Source organism: Branchiostoma floridae, chromosome 2 (assembly GCF_000003815.2).
Source record: "Branchiostoma floridae strain S238N-H82 chromosome 2, Bfl_VNyyK, whole genome shotgun sequence".
In the NCBI taxonomy this organism is placed as follows: domain Eukaryota; kingdom Metazoa; phylum Chordata; class Leptocardii; order Amphioxiformes; family Branchiostomatidae; genus Branchiostoma; species Branchiostoma floridae.
The window spans coordinates 15,833,652-15,855,371 of NC_049980.1; the positions used below are offsets into that span (position 1 = coordinate 15,833,652).

At 39.4% G+C, this 21,720-nt stretch overlaps 4 protein-coding genes across 5 annotated transcripts in view; 2 read left to right on the forward strand and 2 right to left on the reverse strand.

The window, feature by feature from the left end:
* Positions 1-6,564, forward strand: part of LOC118409832 (beta-hexosaminidase subunit alpha-like) — a 17,259-nt gene extending 10,695 nt beyond the window's left edge. Inside the window, exons 11-13 of one of the 2 annotated variants that reach the window (XM_035811185.1) lie at positions 4,738-4,828; positions 5,354-5,458; positions 5,742-6,564. In XM_035811185.1, coding sequence (XP_035667078.1) covers positions 4,738-4,828; positions 5,354-5,458; positions 5,742-5,799 — 254 coding nt within the window. In that variant the 3' untranslated portion in view covers positions 5,800-6,564. The remainder of the gene's footprint in view (positions 1-4,737; positions 4,829-5,353; positions 5,459-5,741) is intronic. The other variant, XM_035811184.1, reaches the window with a different exon arrangement.
* Positions 6,108-16,070, reverse strand: LOC118409827 (ribosome-releasing factor 2, mitochondrial-like). Its single transcript, XM_035811174.1, has 21 exons — positions 15,913-16,070; positions 15,500-15,566; positions 15,324-15,363; positions 15,085-15,182; positions 14,681-14,806; positions 14,013-14,101; positions 13,640-13,728; positions 13,158-13,218; positions 12,855-13,037; positions 12,572-12,655; positions 12,193-12,341; positions 11,532-11,672; positions 10,721-10,820; positions 10,261-10,456; positions 9,604-9,680; positions 9,156-9,294; positions 8,302-8,484; positions 8,017-8,132; positions 7,791-7,841; positions 7,270-7,401; positions 6,108-6,986 (listed from the first exon to the last, which is right to left on the reverse strand). Exons 1-21 carry the CDS (start codon positions 15,946-15,948, stop codon positions 6,846-6,848), a joined length of 2,298 nt encoding a protein of 765 aa, XP_035667067.1. The 5' UTR covers positions 15,949-16,070; the 3' UTR covers positions 6,108-6,845.
* On the forward strand, positions 16,015-20,048 carry LOC118409846 (HAUS augmin-like complex subunit 1). Its single transcript, XM_035811209.1, has 7 exons — positions 16,015-16,160; positions 16,748-16,922; positions 17,547-17,679; positions 18,027-18,161; positions 18,475-18,598; positions 19,566-19,703; positions 19,861-20,048. The coding sequence occupies exons 1-7, from the start codon at positions 16,131-16,133 to the stop codon at positions 19,957-19,959; spliced, it is 834 nt and encodes a 277-aa protein (XP_035667102.1). The 5' UTR covers positions 16,015-16,130; the 3' UTR covers positions 19,960-20,048.
* LOC118409849 (uncharacterized protein C9orf85 homolog) lies at positions 20,041-21,681 on the reverse strand. The gene is made up of 2 exons (XM_035811213.1): positions 21,297-21,681; positions 20,041-20,948 (listed from the first exon to the last, which is right to left on the reverse strand). The coding sequence occupies exons 1-2, from the start codon at positions 21,565-21,567 to the stop codon at positions 20,533-20,535; spliced, it is 687 nt and encodes a 228-aa protein (XP_035667106.1). The 5' UTR covers positions 21,568-21,681; the 3' UTR covers positions 20,041-20,532.
* Positions 21,682-21,720: the final 39 nt, after the last annotated feature.

The window sequence follows — 21,720 nt, forward strand, 5'->3', positions numbered from 1 at the left end:
TCATTAATTACATTGCTGTATTCTGATTTGCAGAACTGTGAAACTACTGATATCAATCCATTGTAAACAAATTCTGAAGTAATTACATTAAATTTCAAACCTAATTCTTTATATGACAACATTTTTTTATCACCATCTAACACATCATGAACAAACAAAATACAGTGGTCTAGCATATCCTGCCATAAGAAAGGTTTATGGTTTATCTTAAAATTCGAGTTATACCACAGGACATGTGATTGTGATTCAGTCTCGGGGGGGTTAAACTGGAATGCCAGCCAAGCTGATAGTACATCTCTGAAAAATACACTAACACAATGGAACTCTAGCTTAAGAAACATGTCAATTTTCATTACGTCATTATCTATTTGAATAAATGGAAATAACCCTTTTTCAAAGACAACATGTGTGTTTGACAGAAGCTTAGAGCAAAACCAATGAGTATTATGATATAGTTTTGGTACCCATGATGCCTTCAATGAAGCGTTAAATGCACATAAATTAATAAGTCCTAATACTCCACAATCACGTGACTTATGTAATACCTTTCTCTTCAGCCTCTCCGGACCATTGTTCCAAATGAATTTAAATATTCTTCTTTCGTACTGTTGAAAAAATGTATGGTCTGGTGAGGGTAGAACAAGGAACATGTGAGCAAAAAGGGACACTACCAAAGAGTTAATTATTGCAATTTTTCCGTACAATGATAACAATCTACCCCTCCATGGCTGTAATGAGGAGTCAAGCTTCATAAGACATTTAGTACAATTAATAGAAACTATTTCATTCATTCTTATTGGAACATGTGTTCCTAGCATATCAAATGGTCCATCAGTCCAATCCACTGGGTATTGACATGGAAATCTAAAATCAGTGCCTTTAAGGGACCCGATTCTAATTATATTACACTTTCCATAATTGGGTGTAAGGCCCGAGAGTTTACTGAAGTGATTTAGATCACTGGTTAATGCGTTCAGTGAGACAGGTGTAGGTTCTAATGCAAAATTTGTGTCATCAGCATACTGGGCCAATTTTGTTTCTATCTCATTTGTTACGAGACCTTTGATGTTTGTGTTACTCCTGATTCTAATAGCTAGTAATTCGACAGTCACAATAAAAAGATAGGGTGAAAGAGGGCATCCTTGTCTTACCCCTCTCTGGGGCTGGAAAGGTTCTGACAAATTTCCATAATTGACAATCCTACTAGAGATATTGCTATAAAGAACTTGCACCCATTTGACAAAGGAGTTTCCAAAGTTGAAGAACTGCAATGCCCTTAAGATAAAGTCCCACCTAATGCGGTCAAATGCCTTTTCATAGTCGGTTACAAAAATTATTCCTGGTAAATTCTCTTCTTCATATTTTTCAATGATCTCCAAGATTCTGCGAATGCCATCTCCAATGTATCGTTTCTGCATAAAACCGGTCTGGTCACTTTCTATAATGTTATGTAGCACTTTACACATTCTCTTCGCTAAACATTTGGACAGAATCCGAACATCACATGTTAATAAAGTTAAGGGGCGCCAGTTCGTTAATATGGATGGGTCTTTATCTTTACCGTTCGAATCTTTCTTTAAAAGTAATGATATTACTCCCTCTCTCTGAGTTCCTGAAAGCTGACCTTGTTTGTATGCATGATTTAAGCAATCTAACATAGGAGATTTTATGTGCTCAAAAAATACATCGTAGAATTCTACAGGGATGCCATCTTGTCCTGGTGTTTTTCCTTTTTTAAAAGACTTAATCGCATTTTTTAATTCAACTTCTGAAATAAGGCCCTCACATTCTTGACTCTGAACATCAGACAGACGTTTAGGATAGTCACCAGGGAAGAAGTCTTCACACAATTCCTCCGTAAGAGGATCAGGAGTTTCTTGGAACGAATAGAGCGCATAGAAATACTCAGTTTCTATTTTAACAATATCGGCAGGATCGGTGTAAATATGTCCATCAGTATTTCTTAACTTCAAGATATTTTTCCTTGCATAATTTCTATGTTCCAAGTTTAGGAAATATTTCGAGCAACGTTCCCCTGATTCCATCCATTTACACCTTGATAAGAATCTTAGTCTCCCCGTCTTTTCACAATAAATCCTTTCCAATTCTTTTTGCTTACACTCGTAATTTTCAAGAATTTGGGGAGATGGGGAAGTGTCCTGGTCTAGTTGGGTTTTTAATTTGTCTATCTCTGCTATAATTTCTTGTTCTTTCGCAATGTATTGCCTTTTTTTCCATGACGAATATTTAATTGTATGACCCCGCACACAGCATTTAAACGTATCCCACACCACCTGAGGATCTGCCGAACCTGTATTGTGACTTAAAAAATCATCAATAAAGTTTTCGGTTTCTTTAAGATACTTAGGGTTTGACAATAATGATGTGTTTAGTTTCCAATAACCTTTTCCCCGAGGATAATTAGATATAACCAGTGACAAAGCTATGAGGTTGTGATCTGATCTTAGACGATCAGCTATTATTGTTTTAGATACTTTGGACAACAGAGAGAAGGAAATCAAGAAGTAGTCTATTCTGCTTGCTTGTTTTTTGCGTCGCCAAGAATAGCGGGTAGAATTTTGATTTCGAAATCTCCAAATATCTAACAGGTTGAACGTACTCATTATGTCATGAATCTTCTCTCGTGCGTAGGGGTGGTAATCGAACACCCTCTGCCCTGCTCGATCCATTTTGGGATCAAGAGCTGTATTAAAGTCACCGACTATTACAAGGTTCTCATAGGAGACATCTACTGCTTCGATACTTCTCTCCATTTCCTCAAAAAAATCAGGATCGTCCGAATTGGGACCATAAGCATTAACTATGCAGAATCTGAATTCTTCTATCGTTATATCAAGCACCATCCATCGGCCCATTTCATCGAGTTTTTTATCGTTGATTGTGTAGTCTAAACCTTTCTTAAATAGTATCATGACACCTTTACTATTGCTTGTTCCGTGGCAGAAAACAATGGAGCCTCCCCATTCGGAGGCCCATACATATTCATCGTTAGTCTTATTGTGTGTTTTCTGTAGGCAAATGATTTCATAAGGTTTGTCGGACAGCCATGTAAAAACTTCGTTTCTTTTTCGCTTGTCTCCAATTCCGTTACAATTAAAACAAGCTATTTGTAATTCGAATTTGGCCATTGGAAGTGTACGGCAGCAGAAAATTCCAGAAATGATTTGCCTGCAATAACAGAGAGAAAGGAGAAGTAATCGCTATTTACATACCATTCAGATTCCATGCACAGATGCTGGGTGGCCAGGTGTCTGACTCTGATCAAGGCATTCCGGGCATCTGTCATCGGGACATCAGTGATTCTTATCATTTTCAAAATTAGTCCACTATTACTTATACCTTTAATTTTCTGCAATGAAGTAAGGTCACTTAATTTTGATTATAATGCCTCAGACGACTTAAATGTGTGGAAAAACAAGGTCAGCCCCATAAAAAAAGAACCCCAAAATGGACGGATTTTAGAAGACAAATGTGGTTAGAAGGATTGAATAGATTAAATCTAATACTCTTTTGTTTTGGGAACTTTAAACGAATAGTTAATGCCCACCTCACCGATATTCGCCAGCGTGATGCATTGTAAATGTCAATGTAAATGTCTCTTTTGTTTTGGGCTGAGGAAAAACAAACGCCATCTGTTAAATCAAGAATTTTGTTAGTAGTTTTTATGTCATCATATCCCTTTTGTCATCTGTTCAGATTAATGACCTGCATTAAGTCCAGCTCTCCGAGAACTGAGAAGCAAAAAAACAAAATTGTTCAAATGTGCACAAAGATCTTAAAGGCATACTACGCAGTTTTTTGCGCTCAAATTTGAAATATTCTAGAATTAAGAAACATCAGATTTACTACTACTTTTTGTCACTTTTTGACACTTTTGTGTGATTATTTCACGTTTGCAACGTAAAGGATTAGCCTACAAACATTCCGCTCTAGGCACCCTGTAACCTTGTGTCCCCCCAAGTTAGACCCTCCAGGTCTTGCTTGCCACCGGTAGGTCCCCCGGGGTGGGGTAATCAGTTAGCACATGCATGGCAGACTGCAGATAAAGAACACAATGGAGATCTTCTTTGGAAACACCTATATCTAATCATTCTAAAATAGCATATAATCATGAACTTATTAGTCTATTTTGTAGGATATCAACAAGCTAAGGTCATATTCCCTTCAAAACTGCAAGAAACCTTGTACAGAAAGCTAGTCTACTGTACTCAGAGGAACTGTCAACTGGCCCCCCACTGGGAAGCCAGGCTGATAAGCAAGAAACAACAACACACAGAGGCAGTAACCAGCCTGTGCCCATCTGTTTCTTGGAAGATCACAATTTTTATACATCATAATGTGGTGCATTGATGTCGCAGCATCTCTCCATGAATATTGGTATGCAATGCTATAGGGTTGATTGAGCTAACAATGTAAAGAAAAAGTAGGAAAAGCTACTTTTTGTTTTGTTCAAAAATCCCGTAGTATGCCTTTAAGCAACACATGTGTAAATAGACTGGATTCATTCCTCAGCTAACACCATCTTTTGTACTGCAGTTATCCCTCAGTAACACATCTGGGGCTTCATAGCTCTTGAGTGTTACAAACTTTCCTTCAGTCTGTCACCCAGACCAATGTAGCCCATGTCACTTCTTCAGTGACTGGATGCTTGAATGACACAAGTAGATAAAGCTCTCAATTATATGCTGACTTGATATCTTTTTTTTTTTTATACAGGTACACAAGCCCAGAAAGACTTGGTGATTGGTGGAGAGGCCTGCATGTGGGGAGAGTATGTGGATGGCACAAACCTGATTGCCAGGCTCTGGTCAGTGCACACTTCATGTCAACCTGTTCTTGCAGTTAATTTGACTTTGTCCTGTCAAGTTCTTGAACTAGAATGTAAGATTGAGACAGAACTAAAGTCCAATTGCTGTGACATAGAATGTACATATAACTAAGTACAAAAATGTATATCTCTTTGTACTATGCTGTCAGGGTAGATCTAGTTGGGAGTTTCTGTTGACAGACTCTGATCGGAATGTTTCTGTTGACAGACACACCGTTTGTGATTTCTACCGGTAGGTTCGGCAATTTTGCTGGTAGTTATCCCGATCAGAGTCTCCCTCAACTGAAACTCCAATCAGCATCTCTACCGTCAGAATTGCCGATTCAACCAGATTGGAGTCTCTACCCTAATATATAGCATAACATGTAGCTGGTGTTATGATTTGGGCTTAATGTTGTCCTTCATAGTTAGTTTTACAATGTAACATGACGTTCATCCATATGAGTTTAGTTCATACTCAAATGACATGATAAATACTTATAGTACCCCCTATCTCCCTCCCAGGCCTAGGGCCAGTGCTGTCGCTGAGCGGCTGTGGAGCAACAAGGATGTGAAAAACATGGCAGATGCAACCGTAAGGATGGACGAGCAGAGATGTCGGATGGTCAGGTGGGTGTCCCTGCTTTGATAGCCTTTTGGCATCAAATCTTTCCTTGTTACAAAGATACAGATTAAGACAGTACCAAAAAGCTCACCAGAGGCAGAGTTTCTAGCTCTGGTCCAACAGAAGTACATTATACCTACCCTACAGATGTCTTCTTTACACAAAGGCATGATAATAATAATGATACAATGATCACTGCTGATTCTCAGTACATGTCTTTTCAACTTATGCTGGAAGGTACATGTTCAACATAATTCACTTCCTTGATTGCTTTCTTTTTTATTGCAGGAGAGGACTGAATGCTGAACCCCTCCATCCAGGATTCTGCCAGTTTGAATATGACTGAATACAACTCAATAAAGAGAGCGAGCATCTTTGCTGCAGATTGCAGAAACAAGAATTGAAAAATGATAGACTCAATATTTCACTATATGATCAGATACATTATAAATCTAATGTTTTAGTAGGATCAGAAGAATATGTATATGAACAATCACATTTTGTGCCCACTGCAATATTTGATAAATTTAAAGTCATTACTTTCATGGCAGACAAATTTGAAGTCTTGAATGTTGAAATTTTTGTATGATGGAGCAGCTAGTATTTAATCGTGTGGATATTGAGAAACATCACAGACAGTCAATAGACAGTCAGTACAATTTTATGTCTTTAATGATGCAATCATTGTACAAATGTCTCTGCAACACACTGTAATGAATGTGTCATAAGTATTTCTTTGTGCATGTCAGTAAATTACCAATGAAAGCTGTGCTTAATGATGATGGTGTAATTGATTATATGATAATTGTTTTGTATAATTATGGTTCAATGTCAAATAGCAATTACTCAAGCAACTGGATATGATTTTGGAAATGGTCAGACGTGTCAGATGACATCCATTATCCTTCGTCAGTGACTCCAACTTAGTACATGTAGATCTTGTTGGAGACCAGATTTTATATCATAACTAAGAATTGATATGCAAAAGAGATGAGATTACACTCTTCAATTCCACTTTTTGTATGGTAAAATCTTTGCAGAATCATCTAATTTACTCACTATGTGTGGTCTACAACAAGCAGTCCACATGGCAATAAAATTAATTTCAGGATAATGTCCATTCCTTTGTTCAGACCCTTGTAGTGCCAAGTGGTATATGTACGTACGGCAGCAAGTTTCTTTGCTGTTTAGTGGAAGGGTATATCTTTACAGGGAAGGCAGAACCGCCATTTTATATCCCTTCTAAAAGACAGGTACAGCTGCACCTGGGATGCCCTTCCCAGGATTGAGTGGCAGTCGCCCAGTCATCCACTAATTAGAACCAGAAGTTCAGCTGTGAGGCTGCTACTAGTTGAGCTACAGGGACATCCCCCTTCAGGAAAATGACTTTTGTCAAGATCCTTCAACATTGAAAGTTGTCATTTTCTTGAGGAGTCTGTTCTGGTCCAGTGAGGTCATCTCCTCATAGCTGAACAGCTCCATGGTGAATGTCGCCTGTCCAGAGGTCACAGTTCGTATTGCTGTGGAGTAGCCCTGCATTGTAAAGGATACAGCATTAATATTTTCAACAATCAGCTCATCACATCTACCAGACTGTTGAGGAGAATTTCTCTTTCAATGGCCAAAAAATGGCAACTTATTTTCGGCTTACATAGCTTCCAGCTGAGAATTACTCTGATCAAAGCCAGCAGAACTTTCCCAACTTTACTTTTTCTAATTGAAAAGATGGTTAGTGGAGACTAGCAGGCAAACTCCCAATCACAGATGACTATGCACACAGATGGGGAGGCAATGGTTGGCACGTGATAGACCTTACCATGAGTTCTGCTAGCGGTGCCTCTGCCTTTACCACCCTGGTCTCTGCCCGACTCTGAACCTCTGTCACACGACCACGCCTCTGGGAAAGGTCGGCCAGAACGGACCGCATGTGGCTTTCATCTGTGGTGATCTGATAGTAGAATATTCACACGTAGTTGGATATCGAGTTTGCAAATGACAGCAGAATTATACTAGTATTCTGTTATAATTGAAAGGGAAAGTCCAAGGGAACAGGGAAATCGAATGAAACAATCATTACTAAGTCTTGTAAAAGGGAAGTGCATTGCATTATGTCTTGTAAACTATGGGAAGGGCACGACATCATGTCAGGGACTTCAACTACAGTAGTATAGATATGAATGGTATCATTCAGAATGCCAGAAGTTTCATTTAAATCTATATGAACCATTGTCCAATACATGTATGCTTCTAATAGTGTATAATTTTAATATATATTTTATGGTAAATACATTTTATACATAAAATTGCTTGGAATTTTGTAATACAAGACAGCTTTACCTCCAGCACCATCATTGGTTCTAATATTTTCCCACCACTCTTCTTTAAAACCTGAAATGATAGAAGGTTCATCCATGAAAGTTCCTCCTTTTTCAGAAAGTCTGAAAGCAGTAGGCATGCAAGTAATACAAAGCACACAATTGTAAAGATCCTATAACAGCATGGCCTGAACATGGCAAATGACAATGCAAGACTGGAGTACACTAGGAACTGTAGAATGCCCTACCTTCTGTGTTGCCTGTGCTGCACATGCTGACACCATTGCCAGAGATGTCCCTGGGCCAACCTCGATGGACTCTACAGTCACCTTTGCACCCACCACAGGATAGCCTAACAAGGGACCTACAGGCACATACAGATAGAAGCATCACCATATTTTTGTATGTTATCATACATCTGTTAGAACAAGTATCAGTAGGTATTAGTACCAATTACATTCTATTCCTGGAGAATGGATAAGAGATTACATTTAGCTGATATGCCCTTCTAAAAAAAACATCACGCTCCTTACCTTGGGTACAAGATGATGCAATGCCAGTTTTCACTGCTGTTAGAACATCCTTGTTCACTTTCCTTCTGTCTAGTCCAAAGTATACTGCAACATCCCTTGTCGGGCCATCTGCCTCCTCTGGCTGTACGGAGACAGTCACTACAGCATGGTGCTTCTGGGCACCAAGAACCCGGTCCACAGTCACTGGGGAGGAAACCAAGGCTATTTGTGGACAATCTACAATGGGTAGATCTGTTCTTGAGTAGGTGTGAGATTCTGTCCTTGATACGGCCTCACTGTACATATACAGTTAAACCTGTACAAGTCACCACCTTGACATAAGGACCACCTGAGCAATGTCATCACGTTTTGGTGGGTCCTCTGATAATTCATCCCATTGAAACAAGCATTGAGAGTTTTATGTAATGTGACCAACTGCCCACATATACCAAACTCTATCAGTCCCCTAGATGGTCTTCTTTGTCATGTTTGACTCCTTGTTGCACATTGCCAAACACCACACAGAGTGGAGAGAGTTTGCAGCCAAAGATGCAAGCACATGCAGAAGGAAGTAAACCCAAGTTTACGTACATGCACTATGAATAACAGTTTTCAGTGGTATGCAAACTGATCCCTATCAGGGCCCACTTGATTGCGATTGCTGAGTGACTGTACGACAACCAAAATTGAATTTGTGTAACACTTGATTTCATATTTGGAATATGATGCAAGATGTTAAAGTGTGACTCAAAAGAAAATTCACAAAGGGTAAACTATTTAGTTATATCTATGAGATTTGTTGAGCACTCCTTGGTCACTCTCCTGTTGCAGCAGCATCTAGTGGAAAGGGTGTGTAACAGAGCAGGAGTACACACCTGTTTCCTGAGCCGTGCCACCCACTGTCTCCCTGTAGGCTACCTGTAGAGGCCCCAGGTGAGTCTCCAGGTTGTACTCCTTTAAGATCCTGTCATGTATGATCTCCAGGTGCAGTTCACCCATCCCTGATAAAACAGTCTACGCACAAATATAACATAAATCACTAACACATCTTCTGAGGGAGCTGCTTCAAGGAAATGACTTGGACATTCAGTTACTGCAATTACAAAACACATGCATATTTACCTCAGCCATATATATTTCATAATTGACCATAGATGAAGTTCCCCAAGAGATGAAAATACCTGGGTGTTGACAATCAAAGTGGTGGTTTCTATAAACAAATTTTACCAATGCCATTTCAAATCATCAAAGTTTTCACTAATGCAAGTGACCTAGCTAGACAGATTAAAACGGGCATGATGTCTTCAAGACACCACTATTTACCTGTCCAGTTTCAGGATCTATTTTGACATGTAGACTTGGATCCTCTTTCTGAAGATTGACCAAAGCAGCATCCAGCTCTAGACAGTGTATATGATATTACAGCATCCACAATAATCAGTGTGCATTTTACACTATCGTGGAAAGGCTATTGCAATAGAAAAAACAAGAAAGGTTTTCATGCTAATTTGATTATCAATATGACAATACAATTATTGATATAATACATAGTGGTAACTGTCATTTTGCACCAAGGACAGAGAAAGAGCAGCAATGAGATATAGATCTGTACCAAGGACAGCAAAAGAGCAACAATGAGACACAGGTCAGCACCAAGGACAGAGAAAGAGCAGCAATTAGAACAAAAGTCAGCACCAAGGACAGAGAAAGAGTAGTATTGGAAATAGAGGTCAGCACCAAGGACAGAGAAGGAGTAGTATTGGAAATAGAGGTCAGCACCAAGGACAGAGAAGGAGTAGTATTGGAAATAGAGGTCAGCACCAAGGACAGAGAAAGAGCAGTAATGAGACACAGTTACAGGTTGTAAGGTGTTGAGATTATGAATGAAATCCAGCTATGTTCAACTGGTATGGAACAGGTGAATCCTGTAAACCAGTTTCATATATTCAGGGATTGGCAATCTCTCCTGATTGGTCATACCCTGTTGTTTTGACATTGATGGTGCTTCTATTGTGCAGAAGAAGACAGGTTCAGGAACATCCAATCCTGCAAGCACTGGGGCATCCTCGTCCCCCATAACAGATATGGACTGTCCTTCCTCCTGCAGCCGACCTCTTACTTTCTTGGCTGATACCACTGCAGATGGGGAGGACACAAGCGTGTCTCCTGTGTATGTCTGAAAAAGCAACAAACAGCACGTAATAAGGCAATATTTTGAAAGCTACAGATATACCAATAATAAAATATGAGTAAGAGAAGAAAGTATACTAACTGTACTGTTAACAATCAATATCATAGTTCTCTACTGTGATAACAGAGATGGTAATCCAGTGACTTGGTATATGTACATTCATTCTTGTTTCTGTAACTTTATCTAGGATTTTGCATTACTCTACATGACAGAGTGAAACTGGTATCAAGGAAAGAATTGCATACAAACCTGTTTTAGCCCCACCACCATGGCTATGTTGCCAGCAGACATGGAGGACATTTCTCTGTACTCATCAGCAAACACCAGCAGTAGTCTGTTCACACGTTCTCTGTAGGACATCAGGTAGGAGGCAAAGTGTTACATGTTCCTACTTGAGACCTACTAAAAGTAGCAACAGAACACAGTAGCTTCTCTTCAGACCCAACCAGCGCGGGAATAAATTTCGTCTGAGTTTGTTAGATACCTGGACTTTGATTTTACATCGCTATGATAATTGTAAAAAGGACAGTAGACCTACAGTACAACATAAGACAATATGAGGGGTTATCAATAAGTTCAAGGCCCTAACCTAGAAATATGGTCCACCAAAAAAATTATATTTGAACAGTCACTGCAGATTCATCTTTCTTAAATATTCTGCTCATAGACTCGAATTTTGGGGCATAATTACTAAATATCAAGTCTATGAACAACCCAGACAGCTCTGAAAAAAAAGTCTGATAACAGTTCACCTTGTTTTTCTCACTGCACTAAAATGGACATGGAATGGACTGGAAAGTAATGGCCATGATGATTTAAAATTTGGTACATATTGGTAAAAGACTTAATGCTATGATTATGTTTTATCTTCTTTACCTATGTCGATTTGGGAGGGTGTATAAATCTGATGGCTTTACATGTATCTTTCCCCCAGCAAACAAGGGGTGATCAATAGGTTCACAGTCTCACACAAAAATAAGGTGCACAACTCAAATTTTGGGGCATAATTACATAATATAGCATGTAGTACACTGAAGATAAGAACTGAGTTTTGTCTTACGTGCAGTCTCTGCTGACATTGTAGATGGTGGACTGTGGTGTGATGGTGCCTGAGTAGATCCTTAGGAAGGTCAGGGGTCCCCGCTGCTTATGATGAGTAATCTTGAATGCATACGCACACAGGCTATCTTCATACAGCTGCCTAGTAGACAGAAAGATACCAAACTCAATATCCATACAGCATGAGTTTGCCTCTTTGTTTTTGTTTAGTCATTTAAAACTCAAATCGGCTTACTCACCACTTGTATTGAGGTCATGAGGAAAAAGGTACAATGTACATGTAAGGGTCAGACAAAATATTACAAATGCATGTAACACTAGCTGATTAGTTCCCATCGATGTAAAGGACTTCTGCAGCAGTAAGATAAAATACTTGTTACCACTACTACTACTACTACTTGTACTACTACTATTACAGTTACTGTTAGTGGTACTACAGATTACATGATTGTTGTGATAGATCCATAATTATATGGTGCGAATCAATATATAAACATAAGGTAAAATATGACCCATGATGTAAAATATAAAACACATAACAAATTAAAAGTTGGCATATGGACCTTGTCCAGCCATTTGGGTCATTTCAGAGTCTTGTACAACTAAAATCTAAACAGCATCATTTACTAGAATAAAAGATGGGATTTGTTCTGACTACTTACTCCAGCTCCTTCCCCTTGTCCTGTGGGTCAGGCAGGTACCTGATGATGGCATCCAGCAGGGGCTGGACACCTTTGTTCTTTAGGGAACTGCCACACAACACAGGCACACCAGTCTGGGCTTGGGTAACTCTCTGCAAGGCCATATGGACCTGCAGAGATGTAGATGGAGAAAATCTTTTAGCTATCTTGCACAAATGGTTACTTCACTGTTACAGTAGCATTTGCCAAACTTTGTTGTATGAGTTTGGCTGTGACAGAACTGCTGGCAAGGATCACAGACTATCTTGACATATGAAAATATCCATGACTTTTTTTTAATGAAGATGCATTAAGATTTAAGACAGAATATGTACTTCATGTAAATGAATAACTCTCTCACTTCTTCAGCAGGAATGGACCCCAGGTCACATGTGCCATCTCCACTGAGTAACAAATCTGCCATCTTGTCATCCAGTTCAGCCAACTGGGAGAAAACAAGTACTGTCAATACAGCTCTTCATCTGGGTTGGAAAACTCCTTAAAGTAAACTTGTATCAGATACTAAAATGGCAAAAGGTGCTCACAAAATTAGTAAGGAGATTTTCTGTGAGGAGAAGAGAAAAAGCAGAATAGTTCTTTTATTTATATGACCATGACCAGCAGAAAAGCTAACACAAATGCACCTGCTCTATCAGGATAGCCCTCTCCTCCAATGCTCTCTCCTGGAGTTGTGCATCATCCACGTCCTGCAGCAGTGTAGTCTGGTACACTGACCCATCATTCCCTGGCCCAAGGGTCCATGCTAACTTCTCCATGGACACCAAGTCCACCATTCCATTGAAAGTCTTCTCTATGCCAATGGGTAGCTGAACACAACATCATTCATATCAAAGTTGTGCAATTGAAATTATTGTTAATATCTGTAGTTTAAAAATACCAGTCTTCATATACATAATCAATTTACTAGAAATTATTACAACACATACGTGGAGCACTAGAGGAACAGTCTTCAACTTGTCTCTGATTGAGTTGATGGAATACTCCAAGCTGCATCAAGGAACAACATAGAAGAAACAAAAGAGTGTTAAAATATTGAAGCACCATATTTTCTTGAACAATCACTAACCTCTGCATAACAAAAACAGATCCTAGATGGCAATACTTACTAGTATTCTATTGGCAGCATTAAGATAGGTACTTTTTGGTTAAGAGCAACTTATCATATGAAGTGAGTGTGAGATGAAGCCTTTTAAAGAACACAGGTCAGCACCAAGGACAGCAAAAGAGCAACAATGAGACACAGGTCAGCATCAAGCACAGAGAAAGAGCAGTAATGAGACACAGCGACAGCTACACTTTTGAAAATAATTTGGATGAGATCGAGCCTATCATCAAATATTAATGTGAGTCTTCCATTTAATCATTTTCAAATTATATACCATGTCTCCCTGTGAATAGAACCTAGTACCTTGCTCCAGTCTTGTCCATTTTGTTGAGGAAAGCAATCCTTGGGATAGAGTATCTGTCTGCCTGTCTCCACACTGTCAGCGTTTGTGCCTGCGGCAACAAGTAACAATCAAATACACAATGTCACCAAAGTTATGGCATGACAGAACTTTCACCAAATAAAAAGGGTTTGCAGGTTTATCCTGATTTTAGATCTTGATTCCTTAGCAAGACAAGTATAGCATAGGAGCCATTCTCTGTATAGCTACCACTGGCTCTTAGTGTTTTTGCTTCATTACCACAAGAAATCAGCCAAATGGGGACAGCCAGTGGTAAGTATAATGGGATCCCAGTCTAAGACAAGTAAAACAGTAACTAGACTAATTGTTACTGACTTCCACACCAGCTGATGCATCAAAGACAGCCACTGCTCCATCTAGAACCCTGAGAGAGCGTTCCACCTCCACTGTGAAGTCAACATGGCCTAACAAAGAAAACACACATACACAAACAACAATGAATGGAGTTAGGTGAGGGCTATACTGTGTCTACAATTCTATGTTCAGAGTTATCATTTTTTTCATGACTTTCCTTTTTCTGCCAGTCATCCAAAGTAACAGGAATCTTGACTTCACTCTACATTTGTTTCTTTTGCATAATTGGTAAACTGCCTTCATGTTTAACGTACCAGCTTTTGCATAGTAGGTACAAGCTGAATAATACCTAACTGTAAGGTTTGATCCACTTACACAGGGATGGATCTCTCCTCTTGTCAATAAGTGTAGCGGGATCTTTAACATTGTCTGGGTACAGTTCTCCTCAAACACTGAGGCTACAGCTTTATGCCCAATCTAAGAGGCCATCCTTAAGCAAAACTTGGTAGTTGTTTTTACCTGAGTCAATTGAGGAATAGGATTAAAGAGCCGTTCTCAATGGCACAACAATGTGGCCTGCTATGTATTTAAAACAAGAACATTTAGAATAAGATAGAAAGTTGATAACAGCCCTAACAACAAGACCACCATGCCACCTGTGTTCAAACATCCACTCCATGTAGCCTCACCAGGTGTATCAATGAGGTTGATCCTGTGGTTCTTCCAGTTGAAGGAGATGGCAGCAGACTGGATAGTGATACCCCGCTGTCTCTCCTGACTCATGTAATCCATCACTGTGTCACCATCATCAACATCTGCGTGTCAACAGCAAATCAAAGTTTTCATTCTAGTCATGTTCAGCTATCCTAAAGAAAATTCCTGCAGGCTGACTTTTTTCTGAAAGTCGAAACCAAATATGCTGCTTCAAATGTGTGTCAGATGAATACTTTTGTTTTCAAATTATAAACTAGCCTTATAGCATTTCCATTAAGTAATACTGTACTAATAATATGAAATAATTCTAGAACTTTGAGACAGGTGATAGTTGATGTCTCCTTGTCTTAAAGCTCTTATAAATACATCTCAACCTTACCTCCCAAAGCTCTGGTAAAGCCTGTATAATACAGCATTCTCTCTGTGGTGGTGGTTTTCCCTGCATCTATATGTGCCATGATGCCTATATTCCGTATTCTGTGGCAGAAACAAATGAAAGTGTATAGAACAGGAGTGTTTAAGTGTATATCTAATGGAAATTTAATTTCTTCCTTTACATCTTTTCTTCCCAGTTGACATATCAACAAATCAACAATTTACATTATCCATATTTCTCACCTGGTCATCTCAGCCTCGACGATCTCTGTTCTAGACTTCCCTGAGACAAAAAAAAAAGATAAGATGTCTATGATGGATGTGACCTACAACATAGGTTAAGTTAATGATGTGATATAAGTACAATATCAGTGAACTAGACAGCAGGTGAGTTTTAACGATTTTGTTACATAACTTACCTGAGTACCATCTGTAGTGGTAAACATGTCTCCCTCCTCTCAGGCAGGGATGAGCAAACCGCATTAGCTGGAGGTGACAGGCAAAACATAATTTGTGATATTCTTTATTGCCCTGCACAAATGCTCATTTTATTATATAACGTTAATAATAATCAAGGAGGTTAAAAATCACCTTTTTAACCTCCTTGTAATAATAAAACAGAGGAAGAATGAATCCAACACTCCCCACCCCCACCCCGGGAAAAGGACCTTTACTCTTCTTCTTCTTTTCTAAGACCTCTAGCTGCAGTTCTACTGCGTCAGATCCCAACATGTCACTCAAATCATATACAAATCATATGAGAAAATCATCACATAATCGCCCCCCTCCCCCTTAATTTGTCGTCTGCAAAACCAACTTGTTCCGTTCTCACCTTGCGGATACAGTCGATTCCGGCAACACCTATCATATCTTTCAGCTAACTAGCTCTTTTACGTTGGTACAGATATGAAATCTAAGACAAGAACAGCTGGTATCACGTATCTAAGACCGATATTTCACCAGAACCCAACCAGCACGCCATCCGTAACGTCGTCTGCCCTTGCACTCTAACCCTTGACCTTTTGGCGCCAATTTCAAGTAGGAACCAAGATGGCGTCGCTTCAGGACAAACATCGTAAGGTCGGTTTTCGCTGGGTATCTCTCTCTGTTTTGTTAAATAAATCATGAATATACGTTTTTCTATAACGAAATATATTTATGTGGTGTAAAAGTGTGTATAAATGTAGCACAATAACGTTATTTCATGCAGGAGAGAGTGGTCTTTTGGCAAATCATTTTCGACCAGATGGGCGGTACGGTGCGGTGTAACTGCCTAAAATCATTTTTTAGCTGCTCTGTAAAATTTAAGGTGTTTAATAGACTCTTTTGTGTTTTGTTGTTGTTCCCGCTTCATATAAATGTTTGTCTGATCAAGGAAGTCTCTTTTTCAACCTCCTCGGTCTGATATTGTAGATATTTGTTTGATCCTTTGTTTCTTCCTGAAAAATTGAAATCGGCCTGCTGACCACCTTTCATCGAGGTCATAAATATAATATATATCATAAAATATATATGACTAAGAGAGTCAGAAACATATATAACAAAGATACAGATTATATCATTGTTGACAATAAATCCATAAACATGTTCTTGATAATAATAAATGTTGATTAATGTTAACTGTTATATCCCAATCACAACTGTGGAATATATGCCTGATGTTGCAGGTACGATACTGGTTGGAGCAGATGTTTGAAGGAGAGACAGTTCCTCAGTATGAGGTGAATGAAACCACCATCACCGTCCTGTACGACCTGGCCTGTAAGAATGAGGCTGTTAACAAGGACACCAGACTTCTGCTGGAGGACCTGGGGCAGAAGGCTGAGGAGTACAATGCAGAAGGTAATGATGGGCGATGATTCGAAATTCCATTTTTTAGCAGAAGTGTTTTTGGACTGGTCTATTTTACCTCTCTACATGTGGTGCACAAGTATCAAGTAGTAAGTACATGTGGTGCACTGGAAGAGTTCAGTCTTGCATGTTAAGATTTTTTAAGATTCTTTTTTTGGGGGATTAAGTGTGTCATTTTAAGGAGAAGTGTTCCATTTTTGCACATGGGCAATTTTGGAACAGTCTACTAGTATTGTTGGAGAGAGATGGCTGAGATATGCTGTATTTGCTCTCATTTGTTTTTACTTAAGGCCACACCAATTCAAAATAATATTAACTTTGAAGCCAAGATAAGTGCTTAGATAACATCAAGAAAACTACATTTTCACCTTGGAATAAACAAACAAGCATTCTATTGCAGACCATCAGGACCTTCAGGAAAAAAAACGCAAACATTAGAATTGGCAAACAAAATCTATACAATTTTAAATTTCCCACTTTTTGTAGTTACAGAAAAGAAATCAAAATACGTACTTTCAAGTGACTGAAGCTAGGATACCAAAAAGGTCTCATTATGCAACACGGCAGCTACTGACCAGCACCTAATGTGAATATTCTTCTTCACTTCTCTTTCAGCAAGAAGACTTTCCAGAACCCTTCGGTCAGTAGGCTTAACACCAGAGAGCCTGACCAAAACTGGGACTACAGCTCTTAGCACACTGGTCGGCACAGCCCAAACACTAGAACTCAAAAACACATCAACAACAAGGTATGAAATGTTATAACAGACTTTGGTTCACAGCAAAGCACTTGCAAACATGTAATGGATAATGGTGGAGATGTGTGAATAAGGTGTGCTTTTAATGAGAATGTATTACTGCAAGTGTTTTGAAGTTTTCCCTTGTTCTCTTTTACTGAGTGCAGACAACAGCATTCCTGTTCTTTCACATTCATATTTTTGCAAAATGATGAAGGTTAGACATTCAGATAATGAGATACTCAATACAAAACGTATTCAAGCAATTTTGTAGATTTCAAAACTCACACAGTTGCTTCAGAATATTTTGTTTATAGTATCTTTTTCATGTTGTAACAGATTTTGTCATTCATTTCCAGCTATCTGTTGGCCATGAAGGACATTTCCCAAACAGCATTAGATGTGGAAGACTCTCGTAGGGAAGAGCAGCACCTTAGTAAGGAGCTTCTTAGGAAAACTACAACTGCCATGGCACATCTCAATGCTATTCAAAGGTGAGGGAGGTGTGGAGAGGGCAAAGAAAGCTGACTTAAATATGCATAATTATGAACATGGCTGTAAGTGTAAGACTAAGAGAAGTAAAAGTAGCAAAATGCAAACAGATGTCAACTAGGAAAAAAGCAGAAAACATTCCTTGTATATGTACATAAAGCATTGAATTTGAAGATTTGTACTCAATATATTAAGAAACCTGGCTGGTATGGTGATGTAGTTTGACCTGACTGAAGAACAGCTACCAGGTTAAGAAACTAAAACAGATACAGTATGATATACAGTATGCTGCATTCCTCCCAATGTACTCTACAGAGATGAAGAATCACTGGATCAGAGAGAGAAGATGAATGGTCCAGACCTGGAAAAGAAGGCCCAGACTGCTGTCTTCTTACAGAACAAGGCAGCAGAGTACAGGAACTCACTTCGACAACTTAGGGTGAGCAGCAAACTATGACTTAGTTATCTAGTTGGTAACAAGTGCTGTGAGTCTTCTGGGATAGAACTGGCCAGTGTAATGGCCTGGTGGGAAGGGTGTTTGCCTTGCATGCAGTAGGCATATCATCGGCTGAGTTTAACCAAAGACCTTTAGAATGGTACATACTGCTTTCTCTACACTTGCTGAAGTTACTGTAAATGCAGAAATATTCGCGGTGGATTAATATTCGCGGTTTTCGCGGCGGCCGCTTCACCGCGAAATTAAATCCACCGCGAATATTTCGTCTGCTGGCGCCGCCTAAGGTGCCCCTTTCCCGCTCCATGTACATACTACTACTGTCTTTGTCACTGTATAATGAAATGTTTGACATACTTACTACGGTGAAGTCTTGACTGAAGACACACATGTAATTTTTTCATACGACCAACTGTATTACAGTACTGTACAGTATGTTCACCATGATACAAAGGTCGTACTACTGTATACTATTACGTATTGAGAGGGTAGATACGATTAGATCAGTAACAGTGGCTCACGCAAGAACAAGTCAAAAGCATGGAAACTGTTCTATCCGTCTGTATAGGACCCTTTAATACCGGGTAACCAGCAAGTGTTTTCCGACTGGCGGTTTGTAGAGGCGCCGGGTTTTACACGGCAGTTCGTGACTACAGTGCAGTGCTGAAAATGCATTGAATTTCGCGGGATGGCGCTACCGCGAAATTAAATCCACCGCGAAATGTCCATTTTGCCGCTACCGCGAAATTAAATGCATTTACAGTATTGCACAAAGTTGTGTGACCTGGAGGAGTTGGGGATGGGTGCTGCCATAGTCACTGTCAATGTATGGTCGGAAGGACTTTGTAGCTTTTTGCTGGGACTAACTCATTTTGCTCCTCGCTGCAACCATACTGAGAAAACTCTTATAGAAGAATTGTAAAAAATGATACATTGAAGTTTTCCCATATAGGGGCAGCTGGAAGATTCAGGAGTGGATTCTTCCTTGTATCACCATAAGTTGGTCAATCAGGCTGAGGAACTGGACAAGAAAAGGGAGAAAATAGCTGACCTCAAGGCACAACTGGACTCATACCACAGTCTGCCACCTGTAAGTATCTGCATATGATTCGTCACTTAGCAAAGGAAAATGATGACAAAAAGCGTGAAGGTTTATTGGTCATGCAGACCAATAAGCACATTGATTATTGTTGTCAATATGTTTTCTAAAGGTGACTTTGTCAAAGTTGAAAACATCTCTTTTACAGGACATTTCCCTGGCCAGGGTCAAAATAGAGGAGGCCAAGAGGGAACTGGCTGGACTTGAAGAAGAAATCAACAGAAAACTTGAAATGATGACTTTGTGAGATCGCTAAACAAAAATGTACATGTACTGCAGGGTACTACCAGTGTCATGACAAACATCAGCTGTTACAAATGTGTATAAGGAAAAAAAGTATTATTGATTAAAGTCTTTCTTGATTGTAACCTTTGTTGACACTTTTTATTAGCATTTATATAAATGATTAAATATGTGATGGCTTTGTGGCATCTGACATGAAGTATTTCCTCAATGAAAATAACAAAGATCGGCAAAAGATGTACTCGTATATGACATTGTTATGGCACTTCACTAACCAGTTAGTCTGGTATAGACCGTATAGTATCACTTACATGAAAAGGAACGTCTAAATAATTGCCACAAAATGCCAAATACTATCTGCTCATTGACATATTCAAAATGGTAAGGTAGGAACCAAGAAATATTGTAAAGCTCTGTATTCTTGGAAGTATTTGGTACATACATAACAAAGTTTCCTTAACATTTGACAACTTTGTCTTTTTATTAACTGGAAGGGCAAAAAATTCTAGGTCGCACAAATAGACATTGATGGAAAAGATTGAAATTCTTCAAAAATAGACAAAGTTACTACCCTCTTTCATATAGAAAGTTGTTCACATTTTTCCACAGCATTGTCAATGCCTGCTGCCATATCTTCTCTATCTGCCAAGTTGCCCTGCTGACCTGTATCTCCAGAGTTTTCAGTACTTTTCCCATCTTTAGCAACCAAATCCCCATCTGAAACACTGTCTGGGTTTTGAAGAACCTTTTCCTCTTCTAAATCATCACTGCTGTCATCTTCACTATCCTCTGTGTTATCCCCAGCTGAGGGTTTTCTGTCTACATCCCCTCCCTTCTCCACACAGCGCATGAAGGTCCTACGCTGCCTCTCAGACATGAACTTCAACTCCTGCTGGAGCTCAGCATCCCTGGCAGCCTCCTCTGCTGGAGACAGGGTGGCTGGTGTCACCACCTCCTCACTCTTACCACACTTAGCACACACACCAGCAGTCCCTGGAGGTGATAGAAAATCATGACCATTAGCATGATTCAGTTAACTTCAACAAAGGATGTCAAGCATATCGCATATCAAAATCATCCACTTATATTATTATGAGTGGCTTTTGTAAATGAAAAAAAAATGATTTGGGTATTTCATATATCTTGTTAACTTTCAGCAATGATGACAACCATTGTTTCCTCAGCTAACGTAAAAGCACTAAGAAATCCAGTTGGGCCGAGACCATTATTTCTTTTAGTTCTATGCTTACAATCTACATCTGTGGTGGTGAACATGTATTAACTAATAAGTTTAACTTTTACAAAGGAAGGGGCAAGCAACTTGCATATACTTCTACCTACTTGCACATGGCATACACATGATGGTGTAGGCCTGTTTGACAGTCTTCTGTTCACACCTGACACATTTCTTGGGTTGAGACAGTGGTTTGTACTTCTTGTATTTAATCTTCCAGTCGATGACGGATTTGCAGTGTGGGCACAGTCCTCCCACCACCATGGCGTTCAGCTTCTTCGTCTTCTGACTCTGATCGTGCAAGTTGTTCTTGAAAGCCTTTGAATTCTTGTACTTCTGCGGGCGTGAACGCGCAACATTTCCTCTCTGTGAACTCATTTTGACAAACCGTAACTTAACCGTTCAAGTCAGAAAAGGGAACTGAAAAGCAATCCAGCTACATGGGGGCAGCCATCTTGGTTTAGGACGTACCACCCCATTATAGGTAAGCTAAGCTACAAGATGGTAGCCTAGTTTTGTTACCGTATTCGC